This window comes from Folsomia candida, unplaced genomic scaffold (genome assembly GCF_002217175.1).
Source record: "Folsomia candida strain VU population unplaced genomic scaffold, ASM221717v1 Fcan01_Sc005, whole genome shotgun sequence".
Taxonomy (NCBI): domain Eukaryota; kingdom Metazoa; phylum Arthropoda; class Collembola; order Entomobryomorpha; family Isotomidae; genus Folsomia; species Folsomia candida.
Window position 1 is genome coordinate 4,204,561 of NW_019091197.1, and position 20,827 is coordinate 4,225,387.

Sequence of the window (20,827 nt, forward strand, 5' to 3'; positions counted from 1 at the left end):
CGATATCATTGGAACCTGAGACCCCCCCCCTCGTTACATAATTTATGAGCGTCCATTGGAGAGCTAAATTTATCCCGTACATATTTCTAAAAAAAATGTAGAAAGTGCTGAGCCCTTCAACCCAACCCTGCAGGGTGACACTAATTTATAAATATCTGACCTACATACATATTATTTAAATACTCCTGCCCATGTCAATTCTGTCCCATTTAGATTACAGCTTCAGTTTGAAAAAGTAGTCCACTTTCCGTCAAAAATTTTGGTACAAACAAAATAAATTACTTTCACCAATTTTCGTGAGTTTTAATAATTTCATCAAGATCAAAGTTGGCTCGTGCAATTACATTTTTGCCATAAGCTCGACACACCAAATTCTTATTCGAAACCTAATTATTAGAAAATAAAGAAAATGGACCTCCGCCTTGTCAATTTGGCCGTGTTTTGCATCGTTGTATTTGTTGGACTAGGTATTTATTTAGTATATGAAATAAATATGTATTCATTTAAAAACTTCCAGAAAAATGTTCTGAAACGAAATTTCCTTCTGTATTTAGCACAAACTGATCCTGAAATTGAAACTGGAACGTTGAATTACGTTGAATTGGACGGTTTATCATCGGATTACGAAGATGAGGAATACGTCGATCCGTCGTGTGAAGACTATGCGCCGCCAGACGCGAAGTACCTCTATGATGACGACGATGTCACCAATCATACGAGTTTTTGTTGCGAAAATAAATACGTACACAAATTTAGAAGCTACGGGTTATACTGTTATCCATGTTCTCCATCGACTACAAATAATGAGATTGAGCAGGAGCAATTTTTGTTATTGTGATTGAAGATGGATCACCTTATAATATTTACATGTACAATCAAAATCTTAAAAATTCTTCCTAATAAGCAGCAAATTTATTTACTTGCTTCGAAAATTCATTTTGTACGAAATTTACCCAAGAAATTTATAGAATTTTAGTCGTTCTGGGAAATAAATAAATTGCTTGTCTTATATTTATTTACATACTTGTCTTTAATAAATTAAAATTGTATTGTTACAATTTTTAAACTATACGTAATTGTCCTCCGTATTCATTCAATCAATGACGACACATTCAAATGGGTTGAATCCTTGATTCAAGAGAATAAAATCCCAGTTACGATTTAATGTTAAAAATATCTTTGCCATTCATAGGAAACATTTTTATAAAACTCAAACTTTCACTCAGAATTAATCATCTTAATAAATTGAGTACTTATAAATTATAAGTTATAATGATTAGCATATGTCACATATGAACCTCTTTACGAAATTTGTGCTCGTACACCAGTTTGATTTTTATTTATATGCATAATATATATTAACTTTCTCAAATTTTTACGTTGTGTGGGATTTTCGGAGGATTGCATACGCGTTGAGAGCAAAAATAAGAAGGAAGAGTAGTACGAGGAATCGAACCTCGTGTCTTTCTCATGCCGGGAGAACACCTTACCACTAGGCTAACCGCCCTGCTTCCTATCCTTGCTCTCTTTTGCAACCACCAAATTCCACTATTCTCTCCTACAGTTGGCATTCCGGCGTCATGGCATTACATGAAGCTTCCTTGTAAATGTTACAATTTCACCTCTTTTAAAACATAGAATATGCCAGTTATCAACTAACAACAAGTGATTATCTAAATTATTGAAAGATATTTAAAATTAGAGGTTTTGGGTGTGTAAGTATATTCGTATATACACATCAATACAAATTGTTACGCGAATATATGGAGTTAGCCTGATTAACCTAAGACCAATTTGCTCCCTTTACATTTCCACAATGTTCACACTTGCAAGCCATCAATTGCATAGCAACAAGTCAGTGATTGAACGAGTAGCAATATATAAACATACTTATCTAAGCAATCAATAAGAATAATAATTAACCATTTTTCCTCAATAACTAACAAAATTGATTAATAATTGCACACCATCTGACAAATATGCTGTGCATAAACATGCATTCATCTCTTCCCCCACAATGGGACGAGTCAATTGTTGCCTACAGATCTACATATTTTATTCATGTCGCAATATTTTTACATATTCCAACTGTATACATGTACGTGGGTGTTTTATTATTGATTTTCAAAAGGTATGTTCCGCACTGTTTCTGACCAAAATTTTGATGAAATAACAAACTTCAAAAACATTTTGGAAGTCGTGATTTTTTTCAGCTCAATCGGTTAAAAGAAACACCCGCAACAAATCATCCAAATTTACCTCGAAAATATGCAAAAATTTACGACTTGATTCCATTATCATCCTAAAATCGTTTCCCCCTGATGTTTTTCTTCAACGTTTGAAACGGATAATAATCACTAAGGGTCCTGTCTGGACTGCACGGGGGGTGGTCTGTGCAGGTAAAGCGATTTTCGTCTGCATCAGCTCTCTAAAACAGTGAGGTATTTGGTGGCGCGTTGTCGTCTAAAAAAAGGCCAACTCTTTATTTTGACCCCGCGTTTCTTTTCAACCGCAGAACGCAGCTCCTTTTGGGTTCCTGCATACGCGACCCCATTTATCGTAGTATTTCTAGCAATAAATTTTATAAGGAGGAGACCTTTGGTATCCTTCAAACTGATGATCATCAATTTTTTGGCAGATTTTTGCACTTTTCCATGTGTGGTGGAAATCCCCCGTGCTTCCAATGCATGAATTATTGTGTGGTCGTCGGGTCATAATAGTAAACCCAAGTATCATATTCAACTACTAAAATATGATACAGGTTCCAGTTTTCATTTAAAAGCTCAAAATTTGCATTGCAAAAGCAACTCGATCTTGTTTTTGAGATGCCAAAAGCAATTTTGATACCCAACAGAAGGAATCCATTTTCATACCTAAGTCTTCAGTTAACATGGAACAAATTATTGGTTTTGGAACACCCATCTCATCTGCTAAATAGGACAGTTTCAATCGTGGATCTCTAATAATTGGGTCTTTAAGTTTCTGGAGGTTTTCTGCGGTGGAAACCGATTTTGGGTATCCTGGCGACTTTTTTGTTTGGGACATCTTCTCGCCTTTATTTGAACTTATCGACCCAATTGTATTTGTGCTTTGTGTTGAGCAGTTTCCATCGTAAACTTTAAGCATTCGATCATAAATCTGCGACACATATTGCCCCTCCAGCAATAAAATTTAAATCACACTACGATGTTTAATTTGCAAATGTGACATTTTTTCCGTCGAGGTAAAGTTTGCTGATTTATTGCTAGTGTTAATGTTAACCTAAAGGGCTGAAAAAAATCACAGCATCCTAGATGTATCTAAAGTTTGTTATTTCATCAAAATTTTGGTCAGAAACAGTGCGGAACATACCTTTTGAAAATCAATAATAAAACACCTACGTATGTACATAAGAGGTAATTTAATTAGAATGACAATACAATCTGGAGAAATTAGGTACCAATATTATGTCTGCGTCTGGCAATTATTAGCCTCATTCTCACTTTGGACATCATTTTGGCTGCATGCAATAGGATTGCTGCAATTGCATTGATAAATAAGAATATTCGATAAAATGGGAGATTTGAGGTGAAATGAATTTCATTTTTAACCACTTAAATAAATATGTACATATGATTTCGTTTCAAATTTGTATCCAAATTTTATCTAGATCGGATCCAAGCGTGGCGGTCCGTTTTAAAATAAACGACCAAGATTTCACGGGTATGTAGGAGGAAAAGTCTTCTTTAATTTATGCATATATTTTAGAGGTTCAAATTTCTGGTTTGAATTTATTTTAAGTTTCTGAATCTGATGGGGTTTCCTCCTCGACAAGGTTGGTTTCATACATCAGGGACACAGCTTTGTTAAAGGGGACGAAGATAATGTGTCACGAAGGGGGCTGTGGGGCCTGCTTGGTTACGGCTTACCTGCCAAATGGTGACATTAAAGCGGTCAACTCGGTAAGTTTGTGAAATACTTGTCCGGTTAGGTTAAATTAACCTCACATAATAATTTCAGTGCTTAACTCCTGTCCTGAGTTGCGACGGGTGGAAAATTTATACAGTTGAATTTCTGGGGAATAGTAGAGAAGGGTATGATAAGATTCAGAAGAAAGTTGTGTACCACTCGGGCACCCAGTGCGGATTCTGCACACCAGGAATGGTCATGAATATGTACAGGTGGGTATATTATGTAATACATAATATGTATACATTAACAAAAATTTGACTAGATTTGACTGGAAGTACACAGATGCACACTGCACATCATTATACAATTAAGAATGCAATCATTTTGACAAAATTTGCATAAAAATAATTAGTAAATCATTACAAAATACAGAATCATATGTAATGTTTAAATTTAATTTCTTTGGTAACATTCGCCATTCATAAATTATAACATTGGCGCAAAATTGGCAAAACGAGTGAAGAATATATGTATAGCCTTAATAGCAAAACATTGTATGTACATTCTTTTGAAAGTCTTAAAATATCAAAAAGGAATTTCCAGTGGAATAAAAATCCGTCGGTGCGTTACATAATTTGTAGACAGCCTGACTCGGGCTATATTTAAATATTATATCTCAATCATCTAATTTCAGCTTGATGGCAGCAAAACCTGCCGGAGTCACCATGGACGATGTTGAGAACGGGTTTGACGGGAATATCTGCCGCTGCACGGGCTATCGCTCGATCCTTGACGCCATGAAGTCTCTGGCTACAGATGCCCCTGACACGCTAAAAGTTGAAGATGGTAGTCTTTCCCGCATCCCGATGAAAGGGTTAGGTCAACAAAACGGTTGTTGCGGTGCGGTAGAAAACTGTTGTCGGGCAAGCACGGTTATGCGAAATTTTGGCAAGGGTGCAAAAATCCATTTAAGATTTGGCGACAATGACGAATGGGTCCAGCCAAAAGATATGGATCAACTATTTGACGTAATGAAGGGGTGCATCCAGGCAGGGGAAGAGTACCGTTTCATAGCGGGAAACACGGGGTCAGGTGAGATTTGTATAGGTCTAGTTTTATGAATTACGACAAAGTTTAAAATTATCTCCTTCCAGGAGTCTACGCACCACCACCCGCCCAAGTTAAGATTGATATAACGGCCCTTCCATTGGATGAATGTTCGATAGGATCAAACTCTTTAATGGTCGGAGCGTGCACACCGCTCGTGAAATTGATTGAAACACTGAACTCGGTTGATCCCGCACAATTCGCATATGCAAAACTCATGGCGCAACATATTTCCAGAGTGGCGTCCACACCGGTCAGAAATGTAAGAAAATGAAATGTGACGTGGAAATTTAAAATTATGGGAACTTAAAATTTTTAGCGTTTCCTCAAATTCTTGTCGTGTATTATTTTGAACATAACTTTAAGGGTTCCATATTTACCCGGTTATGTAAACTTAATACCTTTTAACACTATTTAGAGGGCCACCGTCGCAGGAAACTTGACATTGAAACGTCTCCATCCCGAATTTCAATCCGACATTTTCACAATCTTGGAAACTGTGGGAACTTCGATTGAAATCACCTCAGTCGATAAGATCACTAGCATCTGTCCTCTTCGGGACATCTTAGCGCCAGGTTTTGACATGAAGGGTAAAATTATAACGGCATTATCACTCCCAAAGCGGGCAGTGAGCGAGTATCAATACCGGAGTTATAAGGTTCATATTACACATATGTAGTTTCGAACAGATCAGATAATGTCGTGTCTGATCTGACATGAAATTTCCAGTAATGCAAAATCTTCAGATTTCCGATCTGAATTATCTGATCTGTTTGGAATTAAATATAAATAGTTCATAATTTGAATTTTAAATAATTGTGATGAAATTTTAATTTTCATAACAAGAATTTTTACACAGATTTCTAAACGATTTCAAAACGCACATGCGTACGTCAACGCCGGATTTCTTTTCAAGATTGACGCTAAGTTTATCGTTACGGAAAAGCCGAGCATTTGCTATGCTGGGATCACGGGACAATTTGTAAGATTCAGCAATATCTAATTGCAAAATCCGATAAGAAAGATATGTACTTCAATTTAGGTGCACGCCACAAAATGTGAAGAATATCTTAACGGAAAGCCTCTAAACTTGCAACAAACTTTAGATGAGGCGTTGGACTTGTTAGACGAGGAAGTAGTCCCTGACCCAGTGGCGGGTGAAGCGGACCCGAAATACAGAAAAACTCTGGCAAAAGCACTATTATACAAGGTGAAATTAACACTAGTTTATAAATGGCGAAAAATTAAAGATATTCATGGACAATAATTCATGTTTCCTATTACAGGCAATCCTCTCTATTCTTGGAGAAGCAGCAACTCCGAGTATGCGGTCAGGCGGGACCAACTTGGAACGCGTGAATAACAAAGGAACGCAAAAATTTCCAGATCATTCTGGCGATGAACCGCTGTACAAACCGGTCAGAAAAATAGAAGCAATCCATCAAACGTCGGGTGAGAATGACGTTAAAGCCTTTTAATAAAAACAATAAATAAAGTTATTACTTTGAGTAGATGCACTTTAGCTCGTTATTCGAATAATTGAACCAGTATTTCCATAATTTAATGTCAGGCGAAGCCGAATATATCGCAGACCTGCCCCACGATCCGAACGAGCTGGTCGGCGTGTTTCTCCTCAGCAAGGAGGCGAACGCTACTTTAGAGAGTATCGACGCCACGGAGGCGCTAGTGAGATAATTCTGCCCAAATTTATTACAAAATATATATAAAAGTTGCTCAATTTAGTGCTATTTAATTACTCTAGAAAGTGCCAGGTGTGGTGGCCTTCTATCAGGCCAAGGATATCCCAGGGGTTAACAATTATATGAAATTTGGGATTTATGGAGGACCATCAGTAACCGAGGTATATATTAAAATTTGGGCTTAAATTGAAAATCTCAATTTAAACAGAAAATATTTTATTCAGGACACGGGAGTCTGTCCAGTCAGCTATTCTGCAACTTCTGGAGGACAACTTTCTGTTGGATCAATTCGAAAAAAGAAGCCGGTTGAGAGATACGGACTGTGCAGATCTGTTGGTGGAGCTGGGGTGCGGATTTAAACTTTTAATGCAATTAAAAAAAATGCTTCCATATTGTTAGATAATTTGAAGGTTAGCAATTTTTTGACCAAGTTATCACAACATGTTCCTTAATTTGCAGGGATCCGCAGTATTTCGGAGATTAAATCAAATGGCAAAAGCACAATTAGCACAGGCTGGAACCTCGGTAACGTTACATTGCTTAAAGTCTTAAAGTTTCAAAAAATTTCTATGTAATTCTTCGAAATTTTAGCTTGCCTATTCGGCAACAGCAGCAGATTCCGGAGCCGGAGACACTTACACCCTAACGCAGGAAGGTCCCGATGTCGACACAGTCTTCGCCAGTGACAAAGTTTCCTACTTTGGACAGGCTCTTGGCCTCATAGTCGCCACTTCGAGAGGGGCGGCCTCCCAAGGACTGGCCTTGATCAAAGTGAACTACGTGAAGAAAAATGTGCCGAAATTGGACTTGAAAAAATTATACAATGAGGCAAAGCAGGACGGGACACTTGACGAGCACAATGCCATGCCCAACCTGAAATTTGAAGCTGAACGGAAAGGGAATGATGTTCCATTTATGGTATGCAGCCAGTAATTTCAATTCTATACGCATGGGCACATAAACTACATCATGCAATTTACATGCATAAAATATGTACATCGACAAAAATACTTACTCCAAAATTATTGTTGCGTATGTTGTTAAGTATGTTTAGTGATTTATCAACACGTGAAAATGAAGTGACAAGCGGGAAAAATTTTAAGAGTAAATTCATCACAGGTCACCGACTTTGCCAATAGTCTGCTGAAATTTTGCCAATTTTTGCTTAGGCGAACCTGCAAACTTTTCCTTCGTGTTTACAAAGCAAGTTTACTAGTGCATGCAAAATTTAAATATCTCTCTTCCCCAATCATGTAAATGTATTTAGATGTTTCGAACTAATATTTAACTAAAATGGTTACAGACAATTGACGGAAATTTCAAAAACGGGGGTCAATACCACTACCACATGGAGACGCAGTCGTGCTTCTGTATCCCTAAAGAGGACTCGATCGATGTTTATGCAGGCACACAGTGGATGGAACACACCCAATATGTTGTTGCCTCGCTTCTTGACATCCCTCATCACAAGTATGTACACACGTAGAAATTTTTTTAATCGGATCGAAAATGTACTTAATAACTAAATAATTGACTTTGGCAATTCTTGAAACCTTTGAATTTAGGGTAAACGTCGAAGTTCGCCGATTGGGTGGAGGATTCGGGGCAAAACTGACGCGTAACTCGGCCGTAGCCGCGGCCTGCGCACTTGCCGCGTATAAACTTGGAAAACCCGTCCGCGTCTCGTTGGACATGTCGGGAAATATGGACATGATTGGAAAACGGACGGAATATTTTACAGATTACAAAGTATTAATGATTAGTTTTAGGGAAAAATTTTGGAGAATTTCATATTATTTGATATTTCAAATTATAGGTCCAAGTTAACAAAGATGGCAAGATCTTATCGTTGAATGCCGACATTTCATGTGGGACGGGATTTACTCCCGTGGAATCAGATAATGTCGGATTTTGCATCCCATTCGTGCAAAATGCGTATGCTTGCGATGGGTGGAAATTAACGCCGTATAATTTCGTGTCAAACACGGCGTCGAACACGAGCACGCGAGGACCAGGTGAGAATAACTAACTTAAGCGCGGTAATTTTGAACCTGCTGATTTCATCCTCCATGTTCCAGGAAGTGTAAATGGCGTCTCGATAATTGAGTATATCATGGATCACATCGCATTCATGTTGAAGAAGGACCCCTTGGACGTTCGCAGCGCAAATTATGCCACGCCCGGTGACGTGTACCTCTCCACCAAGGCGAAAATGTCGGAAGACAATAAAATTCCCGAAATGATGGCGCAAATTCTGCAGGATTCTTCCTACAATGAGAGAAAGGTCGCAGTTGCGGAATGGAATAAGGTAATTACTTTTAAAATTAGTGCGGATTTAGATCTAACAAAGTTCTGTTCTAGAATAACCGATGGAAGAAACGAGGCCTGTCCGCTCTCCCGGTGAAATTCTTGATAGAATATTTAACCGCGAAATTTACCGTGTTCGTCGCCATCTACCACTTTGACGGGACGGTGTCAGTGACGCATCCGGGTATCGAGATGGGTCAGGGTGTCAACACGAAAGTTGCACAAACGGTCGCATACGCGCTGGGGATTGATTTGCACCTCGTGAACGTGAAGCCTAGCAATAATATGACTGGGGCAAACTCATTCTTGTCCGGGGCTTCTTTTACGTCGGAGCTTTGTTGTTATGTAAATATTTAAAAAGATGCATTTTTTTGTGACTATTTACATAGTTTATTTCCGGTGTGGATTTGTTTTACTCAGGCTGCGTTAAAAGCGTGTGAAATTTTGAACGAGCGAATGGCCACGACGAGGGAGCAATGCAGGACTGCCCCTTGGATTGAGTTGGTCAAAAAATGTTTCGCCAATGACGTGGACCTTGCAGCATCTTATATGTATGTATTTTATTAAATTTCAGGTCGTAACTTTATATATTAATTTATAATTTGCGTGAAGGATTTGGCTAAGGAAATTATAAAATTACTCGGAATTTTTTCCGGGTAACATGATTTACAAATTTTGGCAAAAGTTTATCTAAATTACACTCACTAACAGCCTTAACATATGTATGTATGTAAATATGAAGTAAATATGTTGAAAATTTAGCACATCAACTTGCCAAATTCGCGAGATATCGAACATCAGAAAATTATGCGAGTTTTATTCTAAAATTTACCAAACAAATTTGAATGCTTTTATTCCCAACATTATCTCGTAAAATTGATGCAAAGAAATGATCCAAATATAATGTCGACGTGAGTAACCCCAAAGACTGATAAGGAAAATACATATCTACTTCTAGATACTTTGAAGTTACATAGAGCAATTGTTTTTTTTTACTTCGTAAGAGTTTAAAGGCACAGATAGATATAACGAATGCATGATTTACTTGGTTTAGAACCAGCTGAAAATTATCCAAACATGTCTGATTATAATAACTTAGGCAAAAACCAGGAGACCTTAAGCGATGGGATGGTGACGAAATTGTATACCCCGTTTGGATCGTGGCAGTGACCGAAGTGGAATTGGATATTTTAACAGGAGAAAATAGGGTGGGTTGTTACAATAGTCCTACATATTTACTTATGTATTGCCAAGACAGGGTCAATAACTTGATAAACTGGACAGATTATCAGAGTCGACATTTTACAAGACGTCGGGAAAAGTTTAAGCCCAGAGATAGACATTGGTCAAATGGAGGGAGGGTTCGTCATGGGGCTGGGATTCTTCACGACGGAGCAGCTTATCTGGGATGACAAGGGAAAGCTCCTCACGACTCGAAGCTGGGTACATATATTTCATTTTCATTTGTTAATTACATAGAACTTTTTTGAACTAACGAGGTAAACTGAATCAACCTATTCGGTTTGGCTAATTAACGAAATAGTTTTCCCAATTTTCAACAGTTACTAAACATTTATTTCCATTTTAACTACAGACATTTCAGACAAGCGAATTTAGATAAGTCTAGTGTCAGGGCCATGTATTTTTACTTTTATGCATGTGTTAAAAAGTTACCTTGATAAAACGGTATCGACAACAAAGAAAAACCGTTAAAATTTATTAATTGGAAAATTTGCAGAATTATAAGCCACCTCAGACGAGATGTATCCCACAAGATTTCCGCATAACGATTTTGGCCAATACTGAAAATCCGAATGGAGTTCTTGGATCAAAAAGTAAAATATCTAGTTTAAAAACTCGGATTTTGAATGCAATTTTTGTAAATATTCCCGATTTTTAGCAACCGGAGAACCAACTTTGGTGGCAAGTTTCGGCGTCGTGCTCGCAATTAAGGATGCCATCCATGCAGCTAGAAAAGACGCGGGAAATACGGATTGGTTCCAACTGGACACTCCCGTCACACCGGAGGATATTGTCCGATATGCGCAAGTTAAAGGGACAGAGTATCTGGTTTAGGTGTGTGTAAATATGTGCTTGTCATAGGAAAGAAAGAAATAATTTTAAAATTATGGAATAAGTTTAAATAAATATTTGTTTCTGAAAAAAATGCATTTCCAGGTTGCGTCTTTATATATGTAATTATAGTGATACAAATCAACTAACACTTTAAATACCCTAAACAAATAAAATAATCTGTCTGTTACCATTGTTTACAAATGATGTCCAAAATCATCTTAAATTTTATTATTTCTCTAAATATTGTGAAAATTATGCCGCATTTCCATTCATGCAAAACAATGTACATGCAGATATTTTTAATCACATACATACACACCGTTAGGTCAGGTACATAATATGTTAATTATGTACATAGATGTGTGTTCTATTGAACAGTTAGGCTTTTTCCCCTCGCCACTCCACTTCATAGTTTATTGTGCAATTCCAGATAAGCGTCGTCCACTTAATTGTGCAAGATATGAGCAACATGTTACAAGTAAGTCTCTGATAAGTCTCTGATAAGCCTCAATCAATCAATCAACAATCAACTCTTACTTTATTTAAAACCTGTCCAACCTTCGTCGCAATTTCCAATCATAGTCCATCCCTAGAAAAAGTACAATTAAGTAAAATTGCGTAAAAGTTTCTCAATTTCGACAAAATGAAGTTCTCGCATTTATTAACGTTTACATTCGCAGTTATTTTCGCCCTCGGTGTCATCCCCTCCACCGAAGGTAGACGCATAAACATACAACTAGTTACCTCATACTATTCAAAATTTTTTACAATTTTAACCTTTCTAGCCGTCAAGTGTTACAACTGCGTTTATCTGCAGGGAAGTTATGGTACGGCGCCACAATGCGAATCCGACACGAAAAACGTAACCTCCCAGAATTGTGGGACAAGGGGCTCCGATGAACTTTTCAGTAATACGAAAAAATTACAAACAAAAATGTAGCTTAATTATAACCTCTTAATATTTTAGCCGTAACTGCTGCTCCCAGCTATCTGTATTCCCAGAATTCTATACTCGCTATGAAAACTTTGTGCGGATCTGGGAAGGGAACTATCAACGGTAAGAAGGTCGTTATAAGAGGGTGCGTCTTCCCAGCGGAAAGTAGCCATGATGGGAAATGCAATAAATACTACGATTGGTGGGTCGATTTCTATAACGGTACCGTCCTTCGTTTTCCGGCAAATGGTACCAACGCTTTGGAGACTTGCTTATGCTCCAAGGACGACTGTAACGGGCAAAATAATGTGAACGGGTTATATTCTGGGGTAACGGTGACGGTTTTGGGAACATTCCTCGCCGTATTGAGGAAATTATATTAAGTCTTTTTGTAAATTTAATTGAACGCAGTTATTTTACATATTAAAAGTAATATGTACTTATCTATGCACATGGTTGCATGTATTTAAGCGGCATGTGTCATGAAATAAATCAGTCAAAATGAACATGCGCCTGCAAGTTTTTTAATTGCACACGTGCCAAAAGTTTTTTCTCATTGAATCTTTGTTTGAATGCACTAGGGTGGTTTGTACCATGCATAATTGGTACAAATCACCGGTATGGAACATAAAAGAAAATATATATTTGCCATTGCTGTGAAGTGGTTAATAAATATCCTTATCTCTGCTGGAACGTGACCTTTGTATTTGTACGAATCCGGCAACGGAGAACAGCTAAACAAACTTATTTATTTCGTGCAAATCACAACGAGTAATGGAAGTTTTCATTACTCGTGTCAGTTAAACTGCTTAAGAGACACGAGATTTACATATTTATCGCATAAATATATTTGTAGATAATCTCGTAGTCGTTGCAAATTAATAAACTGTTCCCATGCATATCTAGGACATATATAAATACATGCATATGTAGGCAGTGGCCGTGGAAGCCGTGGGGACATCTGGGGAAAGTAACATTGTAGGATAGGGGAGGGTGGGCTTCATATAACATTGGTACTTTACAATATTTTCATTATCGTTACAAAGGTTGCAGCTGACATCGAGTAATAGTTGGGGCGTTGTCCCTCTGTCCCCACGCTTCCGGAACCACTTACCATGCCATGCTGGTGGCTATAAAGTTGTGCCTACATGCATATGTACGGCGTGCATATACATATACAAGCTTGCGACATCTTTATTGATGGTGTCGTATGAATAAAATAATGCAATAAAAGGATTTTTGAATTTCACTAGATCTTGGGACACTTTTATCCCGATTTCAAGTGTATTGGTAACCAAATCTGGAATAAGTTTTTTTTGCATATCGTTTGGTTAAAAAATGAGTACTATGTAAAAATTCATAAACACTTGTCCACTCATACCATAGAATAGAAAGAACAAGAAGAAGTACTCTGCTCTTTGTTAAGCAAGTAAGGGGGATGACTCTCCACGTCACATACGAGAGGTCGCCAGATGCCCTCAATGTTAAACTAAATGGCAAACTCGCAGAGTTAACTCCTACTCCATCTGTTATGTGAGGTGGAGCATTTCTTTCTGTATCTTCATATCGTGGTGGTTAATTATTCGTCGCTAGAGCCCTCATTAACACTATCTCTTACGCATTTTGTATTTACCAATGCTAAGATCCTATCCATCGACTCATACATACGAAAATGTGTTCGTTTGTGAAGGACCGGATAACACCTGCTCGTTCATGCACTAACTTATTTTCTTGTATTTATTTTTTCTCTTATATACTACATAAACTATTTAGTGTAGTGCTAAATATTTTAAGCGACCATGTTGCTTAATAATGCTGAATAATTAGTAAATTTAATGGTACAAATGCCACCAGAACGTTCAATCTTTTAAATGTAATGTACATATTTCTTTAAGTATATTAAAAGTAGACTCGCGTATGACCATCATCCATATGACAAAGTCTGATAAGCCCTCCATTCGAAAGTAATACTTTCGCTTGCCCAACACTATGCTTGCTTTTTAAATTTTTATGGTCGCCTAGAAACTAAGCAGATCTTGCAGACTGTCCAGAAATGTTTTTTTCGGACAGAAAGGTTCGCTAGTTTTCTCTAGTGGAGGGTCCTTCTTTGCAAAACGTGCATTCCTTGCCCACATCACAGCGCGGGGTCCTTGTAAAGTTTTTTCAGTGTGTATCAATTCTTCCGGGGAAAGAGAGTCCTTCGCGGAAATCTGAGCAGAGTCAATAAAATTCTTTGAAATTTCAACCCAACAATCGTGTTTCTTAGACTTAAATTAAATTATGGAGGTCAATATCCTTACCGGTTTTGGTATCTGTCTTCGATGCACCTGATACATGAAAATGGCGTGCATAAAAGCAGAGAAACTAAGTTCTGGCCAAGTTTTCGGAGTGAGGTGGACATAAGCATGGCTCGCCTCCCACAACATGAAGTCGGAGAGGCGCAGATCTCCACCGGTCCGAATTAACATGTCGACAGGTCTCATGTTGGCCATGTTTTGGGCTTGTTCGACCAAATACTCGTTCCATTTTGGCTGCTGGGTTTGTCCCTTGTCCGAATTATGATTGACCTCTGTTACTGATTCGTCGGATTTGAGACCTTCAAATGCTTTCAAACTACGCAGCATGCCTTCCCGACCTGAGGAAAAAATGGAGTGAATGAAGCTTAGGATTAACTAATGGTGTGTAATTTACTTATGCGTAAATGCGCATAAGTTTGCACATTCTTAGGAAATCTAATGTTATCATGACTCAATTTGGTACATCATGTGCACTTCATTTGGAATAGGTAACAAACAGCCACCCCTTCTTGCGACTAATTGTTTAAAGTGAATGGTATGAAATCTTTATGCCTCATAATTTCCCGTACCTGTGTACGCCACAGCGACATTGAGCTTGTAGGGTTTAAAGTTTTTCGTCTTCTCCACCAAATTGGCCATCCGACATTTCAATTTATGTGGAACCTTGTCCCAATCTCCGATCACATTGAAACTCACGTCTGTAATTTTTCCGGTCTCACTAAAATAAAAAAAAATGTGGGTAAAAGCAAGAGAAATTGTACATATGTATGCACATACATAAATAGTTCTATGCTTTTACCCGTCAATACGTGCGTATGCACAGATGCATCTAATTGCATATTTTAAGTAGAAGGTTGACAGAAAATGCATTTTGGTCGTATTTATTACTACTCAATGGTTGCAATGCAGCGACTAAATTTAAATTTTTAGCGGGAAAATAGAGATCTTTAAAAACGATTCGAATTGAACCGAGTTTCCTACATATTTCTGAATTTCTTTTAGGGAAAAAAATTAATTGTTGTTTCTTACACATCTTGCAATATGGTTTCAGCCTTCCAGCACATGAGCTCCATCAAATCGTCGACCTCTTCCTTGGTACGTTTAAAGTTTTCGGATGAGAAGGCATAAACGGTAACTTCTTTACATCCGATCGCCTTGCCCCATTTCTCCACTCGGCTGGACACTGCGGCTCTGAAAGTGACATTTCAGCAATGCAAATGCAATTCTTTTTGCATGTCTAAAGAGTAGATTCAGATTTTCTGATCCCTCAGATAATTAATTTACCCCGCTTGATGCCCTTGAATAGCTTTCAACCCTTTACTCTTTGCGTAACGACGATTTCTATAAAAATTGCTGAGTTTAAATTACTGAAGTTTTTACAAAAAGTTCGAAATCCTACTAGCTAACCCGTCCATGATGACGGCAATGTGTTCCGGAATTGGGCCCATTCTTGCAACAGCCGTTGCCAAAATTTCCAGCAAGGATAACGAGTAATCTTCCATTATTTGGTATTTTAAGGGATTATTTTTCTTGTAGTGCTACCCGCGTTGTTAATTTTGAGCGAATGGTCGAAGTCGAAGTGTAGGTCAAATTTATATCGGAAAATAAAAGATTGATCTAATTTTATTCTGTTACATAAGGTACACAATTTTGCCATCGGGTACTCATGTGTACCTTATACTGCGCCTCATCTAATCCTGGCAATTGATGACTAATTGCGTGCAAACATCAGTGGCCGCGGACTCGTGGGAACAGAAGGACATTGTCCCACGGTTATTCGATATCCCCATGATCTCTGCATTGTACGCAGACCCATACATCCCATATCGTACAACGTTAATGTCCCACACGTCCCCGCGGCTTCCGCGGCCACTGACAAGCAGAACAATGTATTTACATAATTGTTGCTAAGAAAAGGTTATTAAAAACAAACATGTAGGAAAAGGAGGTGTAAACTTGTTTCTCAAATATTTCTCACCAGGAAGCAACCTGCATTGGATGCATATGTATTTGTGGAAATGCCGGTCACGAGGTGCAGGGAATTGAAGCACCCCCAAAAATATAGACCTATCTCAACAATAGTTTATCAGTGTTTGTGGGAAATAAATGTATGATTTAAAAATTCAAGAAAAGAAGTTTCGCAACATTGTTTCGGTTTTAAAGACTTACAAGTTGAAATCTATATCAGTGAATGATTTCATTGTGTCCAAGGCGAAATACTTACAAATTATAAGGTATTAATTCCCACTGTTGCGAAATTTAGGGGTAGATGGTGGGAATTTTGAGAGGTACTTTTGATATAGCAGTGCAGATAAGTATGTGGAACCTGTATGGAACAGCGCAGATTTAAGCATAAGGGGCTGGCTTATCTACCTGTCAAGTTGTTCCTGATGCCTTGTTTCCATTCCAATTAATGTGTTTCCCTATTCATTCATATGTAACTTAATTGAGTACGTAGTACAACACTATAGGTTACATATTGGAGCCTTTTCGCCATAACTTTTCAAATAACAGAGAACGATGCATTCTGCGCAGTCACATGTCATTTCAGTGTCTCTCCAAAAGTGGAAGTTTTCCACATTTGATTGTTTGTTTTATTGTTATTCAAGACCTTCACTCCGGAAAGAACCTGGCCAATGCGATTTATCGCATTTGCCTAGGTTTAAGAGAAAAGGTAGCTCAACTACATGTGCACCTTACTTTAATTAACTTGAACATATTTGGAAATTATTGAATTTTCAGTTGCTGGCTTTTGTTGCGGACAATCCCAGAAACAATTATATGTACCAGGTGCCAGGAACTAGAAAAAATAATTGGAGCTTTCTGCTCGGAAAACGGAGTAATAAGATGCCCATTCACTACACCACTATGCTCAATTGAATCTCTGATGTTACTCAAAGCTGGATTGGGAAATGTAGCGGAGTTTGAAAGTGGACCAAATGAAACCACTGAGCAAAGTAATGCAACGATATTATTTGGAAAATTTGCAGAATTTTAAGCCACCTCAGATGAGATGTATCCCACAAGATTTACAAATCACTGTTTTGGCCTATACTGAACATTCGTATAGAGTTATGGGAGTAAAAAGTACAAGAGTCGAAAGCACTTAAATTGTGCATAAATATGCGATTCTTTAAAATATTTCTTAATTTTTAGTAACCGGAGAACCAACTCGGCGTCGTGCTGGCGATTTAAGATATGCACCATCCATGCAGCTAGAAAGGAGGCGGAAAATACGGATTGGTTTCAAATGGACACTCCTGTCACGTCGGAGGACATTTTTCGACACGCGCAAGTTAAAGGGACACAGTATCTTTTTTAGTTGTTGAGCAAATACTTATGTAAATATGTATTTGTCGTAGAAAAGTTAATTAAATTCATTTTTAAAAAACACCCATGTCTTCCGACATAGCATCTTTAGATTTTAAATAAATAATTTTAAAATTTTGAAATATCTAGGAGCAATGAGGAAATGTTTATGCTTCTGAAAGATACATTTGCAAGTCAAACCTTGATTGATACATATATTATGAAAGTGCAACAATTCTATAAAAAAATGCTTTGGTAAAGCCATGCATTCTAATTTTAAGTAGATACACTATTTAGTAATGTGCTATGTAAATATGTAAATATTCATTATCTATGCCATACACAAATACATATTCTGATTTTTCTATCCTGTTCACACTTTTTCGGACCCGTTTAATTATTAATTAACGAGATGTAACTAAATTAAAAATTAAAACTATTTTAGGGACATATATTTTTATATATTTATTTTTTCGTTTACATAAAATTCCACTATATTATTTAACCAGAATGGTACAGATGCCACCAGAAAGCTCAACCTTTTAAATGTAATGTATTTCTGTATATGAAAAGTAAGGTCGTGCATGACCATTTTATACACGACAAAGTTTAATAATCAAACCTTGATTCAAAAGTAATACTTTTGCAGTTTTTCCACAATGATATGGTTACTATGTACGCATCGCCTAAAAACTAAGCAGATCTTGCAGAGAGTCCAGATATGTTTTCGAGGGATAGAAAGGCTTCCTATTTTTCTCAACCTGGGCGTCTTTCTTTGCAAAACGTGCATTCTTTGCCCACATCACAGCACGGGGTCCTTGTAAAGTTTTTTCAGTGTATCTCAATTCTTCCAGGGAAAGAGAATCCTTCGCGGAAATCTTAGTAGATTGAATAAAATTCTTTGAAATTTCAACCCAATACGTACAATAATATCTAACCACAACCAGTAACGTTTTACGGCACTGGAACTGTCATGAAACAGCGCTGTTTATTTAATCCATATCAGCGCAATTCCATGTTTTGTTACTGTGCTAGACTTACATAAATTAAATTATGGAGGTCAATATCCTTACCGGTTTTGGTATCTGTCTTCGATGCACTTGATACATGAAAATGGCGTGCATAAAAGCAGAGAAACTAAGTTCTGGCCAAGTTTTCGGAGTGAAGTGGACATAAGCATGGCTCGCCTCCCACAACATGAAGTCGGAGAGTCGCAGATCTCCCCCGGTCCGAATTAACATATCGACGGGTCTCATGTTGGCCATGTTTTGGGCCTGTTCGACCAAATACTCGTTCCATTTTGGCTGCTGGGTTTGTCCCTTGTCCGAATTATGATTGACCTCTGTCGCTGTTTCGTCGCATTTGAGACCTTCAAATGCTTTCAAACTACGCAGCATGCCTTCCCGACCTGAGGAAAAAATGGAGTGAATGAAGCTTAGGATTAACTAATGGTGTGTAATTTACTTATGCGTAAATGCGCATAAGTTTGCACATTCTTAGGAAATCTAATGTTATCATGACTCAATTTGGTACATCATGTGCACTTCATTTGGAATAGGTAACAAACAGCCACCCCTTCTTGCGACTAATTGTTTAAAGTGAATGGTATGAAATCTTTATGCCTCATAATTTCCCGTACCTGTGTACGCCACAGCGACATTGAGCTTGTAGGGTTTAAAGTTTTTCGTCTTCTCCACCAAATTGGCCATGCGACATTTCAATTTATGCGGAACCTTGTCCCAATCTCCGATCACATTGAAACTCACGTCTGTAATTTTTCCGGTCTCACTAAAATAAAAAAATAGTAGGTTAAGGCAAGCTAAATTATATGATTATGCCTGCATATTTCACTTGGAAGATTTGTCCGAAAATGTATTTTTTGTCGTATTTATTATTATTTTTTAAACAGTGTCACTGCATATTCAGTTGTCATGCATTAAATAAATTTACAGTTTTAACGGGAACATTTTGAAATGATTCGAATTGAACCTATATATATACTTTCCCATTTATGAAATTTTCTTAAGATTTCTTACACATCTTGCAACATGGTATCGGTCTTCCAGCACATGAGCTCCATCAAATCGTCGACTTCTTCCTTGGTACGCTTAAAGTTTTCGGATGAAAAGGCATAAACGGTGACCTCTTTACATCCTACCGCCCTGCCCCACTTGTCCACACGGCTGGACACTGCGGCTCTGAAAGTGACATTACAGCAATGCATATGCAATTTTTTTTGCATGTCTAAAGCGTAGGTTCAGATTTTCTGATCCTTCAAATAATTAATTTACCCCGCTTGATGTCCTTGAATAGTTTTCAATCCTTTGCTCCTTGCGTAGCGACGATTGCTAAATATTAAAAATGTTGAGAATCTCACACATCAAGTTTTTATGTACATCAAATTCGAAATCCTATTACTAACCCGTCCATGATGACGGCAATGTGTTCCGGAATTAGGCCCATTCTTGCCACAGCCGTTGCCAAAATTTCCAACAAGGATAACGAGTAATCTTCCATGTTTTTGGTATTTTTGTATTATTATGTGTATTATTTTTGTATTTTTTGTAGATATTTGGTATTTTTTAAGGAATTATGTTTCTTGAAATGTTACATCTACTGGTAATTTTGAGCGAATGGTCGAAGTCCAAGTGTGGGTCAGACTTATATGGGAAAATAAATGAGTGATCGTATTTTATTTCGTTACATAAGGTTACATAATTTTGACATCGGGTATCATTTATATTTTATCTTGCTAAAGATCCCAGTGTGTAAGTAACTTGCTGATTAATTAGGTACAAGCATAATCATGTATTTAATGATTGCTAAGAAAATGGTATTGTTACATACAAACATGTAGGAAAAGCATGTAGGTGTAAACTTGCTTAGCAAATATTTCTCACCAGGAAGCACCTCACCATGAATATGGAATAGATACATATTTGTGGAAAAGCCGGTGAAAAAGTGACGTGCGTCCCAAAAAATTAAGATGAATCTTAAGAATTGATTAAGTGTTTTTGTGGGAAATCAAAATCTGAGTTAAAAAACGCAGGAAAAAAATTTCGCAACATTCACTTGGTTTTAAACGATTAAAATTAAGAATTTACTTCAGTGTAGGATTTCGTTAGTGGTAAAAGGGAAATACTTAGGTGGCATAAGGATTAATTCCCAGTGTTGCGAAATTGAAGGGATTGTGGGAATTTTGGAGT

The 20,827-nt window shown here is 37.5% G+C and overlaps 5 protein-coding genes and 1 long non-coding RNA gene across 6 annotated transcripts; 4 read left to right on the forward strand and 2 right to left on the reverse strand.

The window, feature by feature from the left end:
- The first annotated feature begins 227 nt into the window (after positions 1–227).
- LOC118435842 lies at positions 228–895 on the forward strand. The gene is made up of 2 exons (XM_035852300.1): positions 228–467; positions 555–895. Exons 1-2 carry the CDS (start codon positions 410–412, stop codon positions 836–838), a joined length of 342 nt encoding a protein of 113 aa, XP_035708193.1. The 5' UTR covers positions 228–409; the 3' UTR covers positions 839–895.
- Positions 896–3,474: 2,579 nt separating this feature from the next.
- LOC110850366 (xanthine dehydrogenase) lies at positions 3,475–11,285 on the forward strand. Its single transcript, XM_022097800.2, has 25 exons — positions 3,475–3,567; positions 3,650–3,702; positions 3,781–3,941; positions 4,000–4,160; positions 4,586–4,983; positions 5,046–5,260; positions 5,417–5,656; positions 5,858–5,980; positions 6,041–6,208; positions 6,285–6,450; positions 6,569–6,684; positions 6,761–6,859; positions 6,923–7,045; positions 7,158–7,223; positions 7,290–7,616; positions 8,002–8,168; positions 8,264–8,447; positions 8,515–8,713; positions 8,777–9,006; positions 9,060–9,350; positions 9,426–9,556; positions 10,105–10,213; positions 10,290–10,448; positions 10,744–10,840; positions 10,906–11,285. Exons 1-25 carry the CDS (start codon positions 3,554–3,556, stop codon positions 11,079–11,081), a joined length of 4,173 nt encoding a protein of 1,390 aa, XP_021953492.1. The 5' UTR covers positions 3,475–3,553; the 3' UTR covers positions 11,082–11,285.
- A 333-nt stretch (positions 11,286–11,618) lies between these two features.
- Positions 11,619–12,521, forward strand: LOC110850112. The gene is made up of 3 exons (XM_022097594.2): positions 11,619–11,797; positions 11,867–11,989; positions 12,049–12,521. The coding sequence occupies exons 1-3, from the start codon at positions 11,725–11,727 to the stop codon at positions 12,396–12,398; spliced, it is 546 nt and encodes a 181-aa protein (XP_021953286.1). The 5' UTR covers positions 11,619–11,724; the 3' UTR covers positions 12,399–12,521.
- A 1,204-nt stretch (positions 12,522–13,725) lies between these two features.
- On the reverse strand, positions 13,726–15,889 carry LOC110850123 (isoprenyl transferase). Its single transcript, XM_022097604.2, has 6 exons — positions 15,720–15,889; positions 15,597–15,653; positions 15,342–15,503; positions 14,882–15,030; positions 14,316–14,650; positions 13,726–14,225 (listed from the first exon to the last, which is right to left on the reverse strand). Exons 1-6 carry the CDS (start codon positions 15,812–15,814, stop codon positions 14,034–14,036), a joined length of 990 nt encoding a protein of 329 aa, XP_021953296.1. The 5' UTR covers positions 15,815–15,889; the 3' UTR covers positions 13,726–14,033.
- Positions 15,890–16,680: 791 nt separating this feature from the next.
- On the forward strand, positions 16,681–17,930 carry LOC118435830. The gene is made up of 3 exons (XR_004835027.1): positions 16,681–16,986; positions 17,055–17,269; positions 17,469–17,930. It is a non-coding gene; the product is annotated as an uncharacterized LOC118435830 (long non-coding RNA).
- A 141-nt stretch (positions 17,931–18,071) lies between these two features.
- LOC110850124 (isoprenyl transferase) lies at positions 18,072–20,505 on the reverse strand. The gene is made up of 6 exons (XM_022097605.2): positions 20,044–20,505; positions 19,913–19,969; positions 19,658–19,819; positions 19,261–19,409; positions 18,695–19,029; positions 18,072–18,499 (listed from the first exon to the last, which is right to left on the reverse strand). The coding sequence occupies exons 1-6, from the start codon at positions 20,136–20,138 to the stop codon at positions 18,308–18,310; spliced, it is 990 nt and encodes a 329-aa protein (XP_021953297.1). The 5' UTR covers positions 20,139–20,505; the 3' UTR covers positions 18,072–18,307.
- Positions 20,506–20,827: the final 322 nt, after the last annotated feature.

Excerpts from the sequence above, each read along its gene's own strand:
- LOC118435842 (XM_035852300.1), top strand. The coding sequence starts at position 410 with ATGGACCTCCGCCTTGTCAATTTGGCCGTGTTTTGCATCGTTGTATTT. Across the intron at positions 468-554 it reads CGTTGTATTTGTTGGACTAG|CACAAACTGATCCTGAAATT; the intron begins GTATTTATTTAG and ends TTCTGTATTTAG.
- LOC110850366 (XM_022097800.2), top strand. Across the intron at positions 9,007-9,059 it reads CAGTTGCGGAATGGAATAAG|AATAACCGATGGAAGAAACG; the intron begins GTAATTACTTTT and ends GTTCTGTTCTAG. Across the intron at positions 10,841-10,905 it reads TGGAGTTCTTGGATCAAAAA|CAACCGGAGAACCAACTTTG; the intron begins GTAAAATATCTA and ends CCCGATTTTTAG.
- LOC110850112 (XM_022097594.2), top strand. The coding sequence starts at position 11,725 with ATGAAGTTCTCGCATTTATTAACGTTTACATTCGCAGTTATTTTCGCC. Across the intron at positions 11,798-11,866 it reads TGTCATCCCCTCCACCGAAG|CCGTCAAGTGTTACAACTGC; the intron begins GTAGACGCATAA and ends TAACCTTTCTAG. Across the intron at positions 11,990-12,048 it reads GGGCTCCGATGAACTTTTCA|CCGTAACTGCTGCTCCCAGC; the intron begins GTAATACGAAAA and ends TTAATATTTTAG.
- LOC110850123 (XM_022097604.2), bottom strand. The coding sequence starts at position 15,814 with ATGGAAGATTACTCGTTATCCTTGCTGGAAATTTTGGCAACGGCTGTT. Across the intron at positions 15,654-15,719 it reads ATTGCCGTCATCATGGACGG|AAATCGTCGTTACGCAAAGA; the intron begins GTTAGCTAGTAG and ends CAATTTTTATAG. Across the intron at positions 14,226-14,315 it reads GAAGACAGATACCAAAACCG|ATTTCCGCGAAGGACTCTCT; the intron begins GTAAGGATATTG and ends GACTCTGCTCAG.
- LOC110850124 (XM_022097605.2), bottom strand. The coding sequence starts at position 20,138 with ATGGAAGATTACTCGTTATCCTTGTTGGAAATTTTGGCAACGGCTGTG. Across the intron at positions 19,410-19,657 it reads GATACCATGTTGCAAGATGT|TGAGACCGGAAAAATTACAG; the intron begins GTAAGAAATCTT and ends TTTTTATTTTAG. Across the intron at positions 18,500-18,694 it reads GAAGACAGATACCAAAACCG|ATTTCCGCGAAGGATTCTCT; the intron begins GTAAGGATATTG and ends CAATCTACTAAG.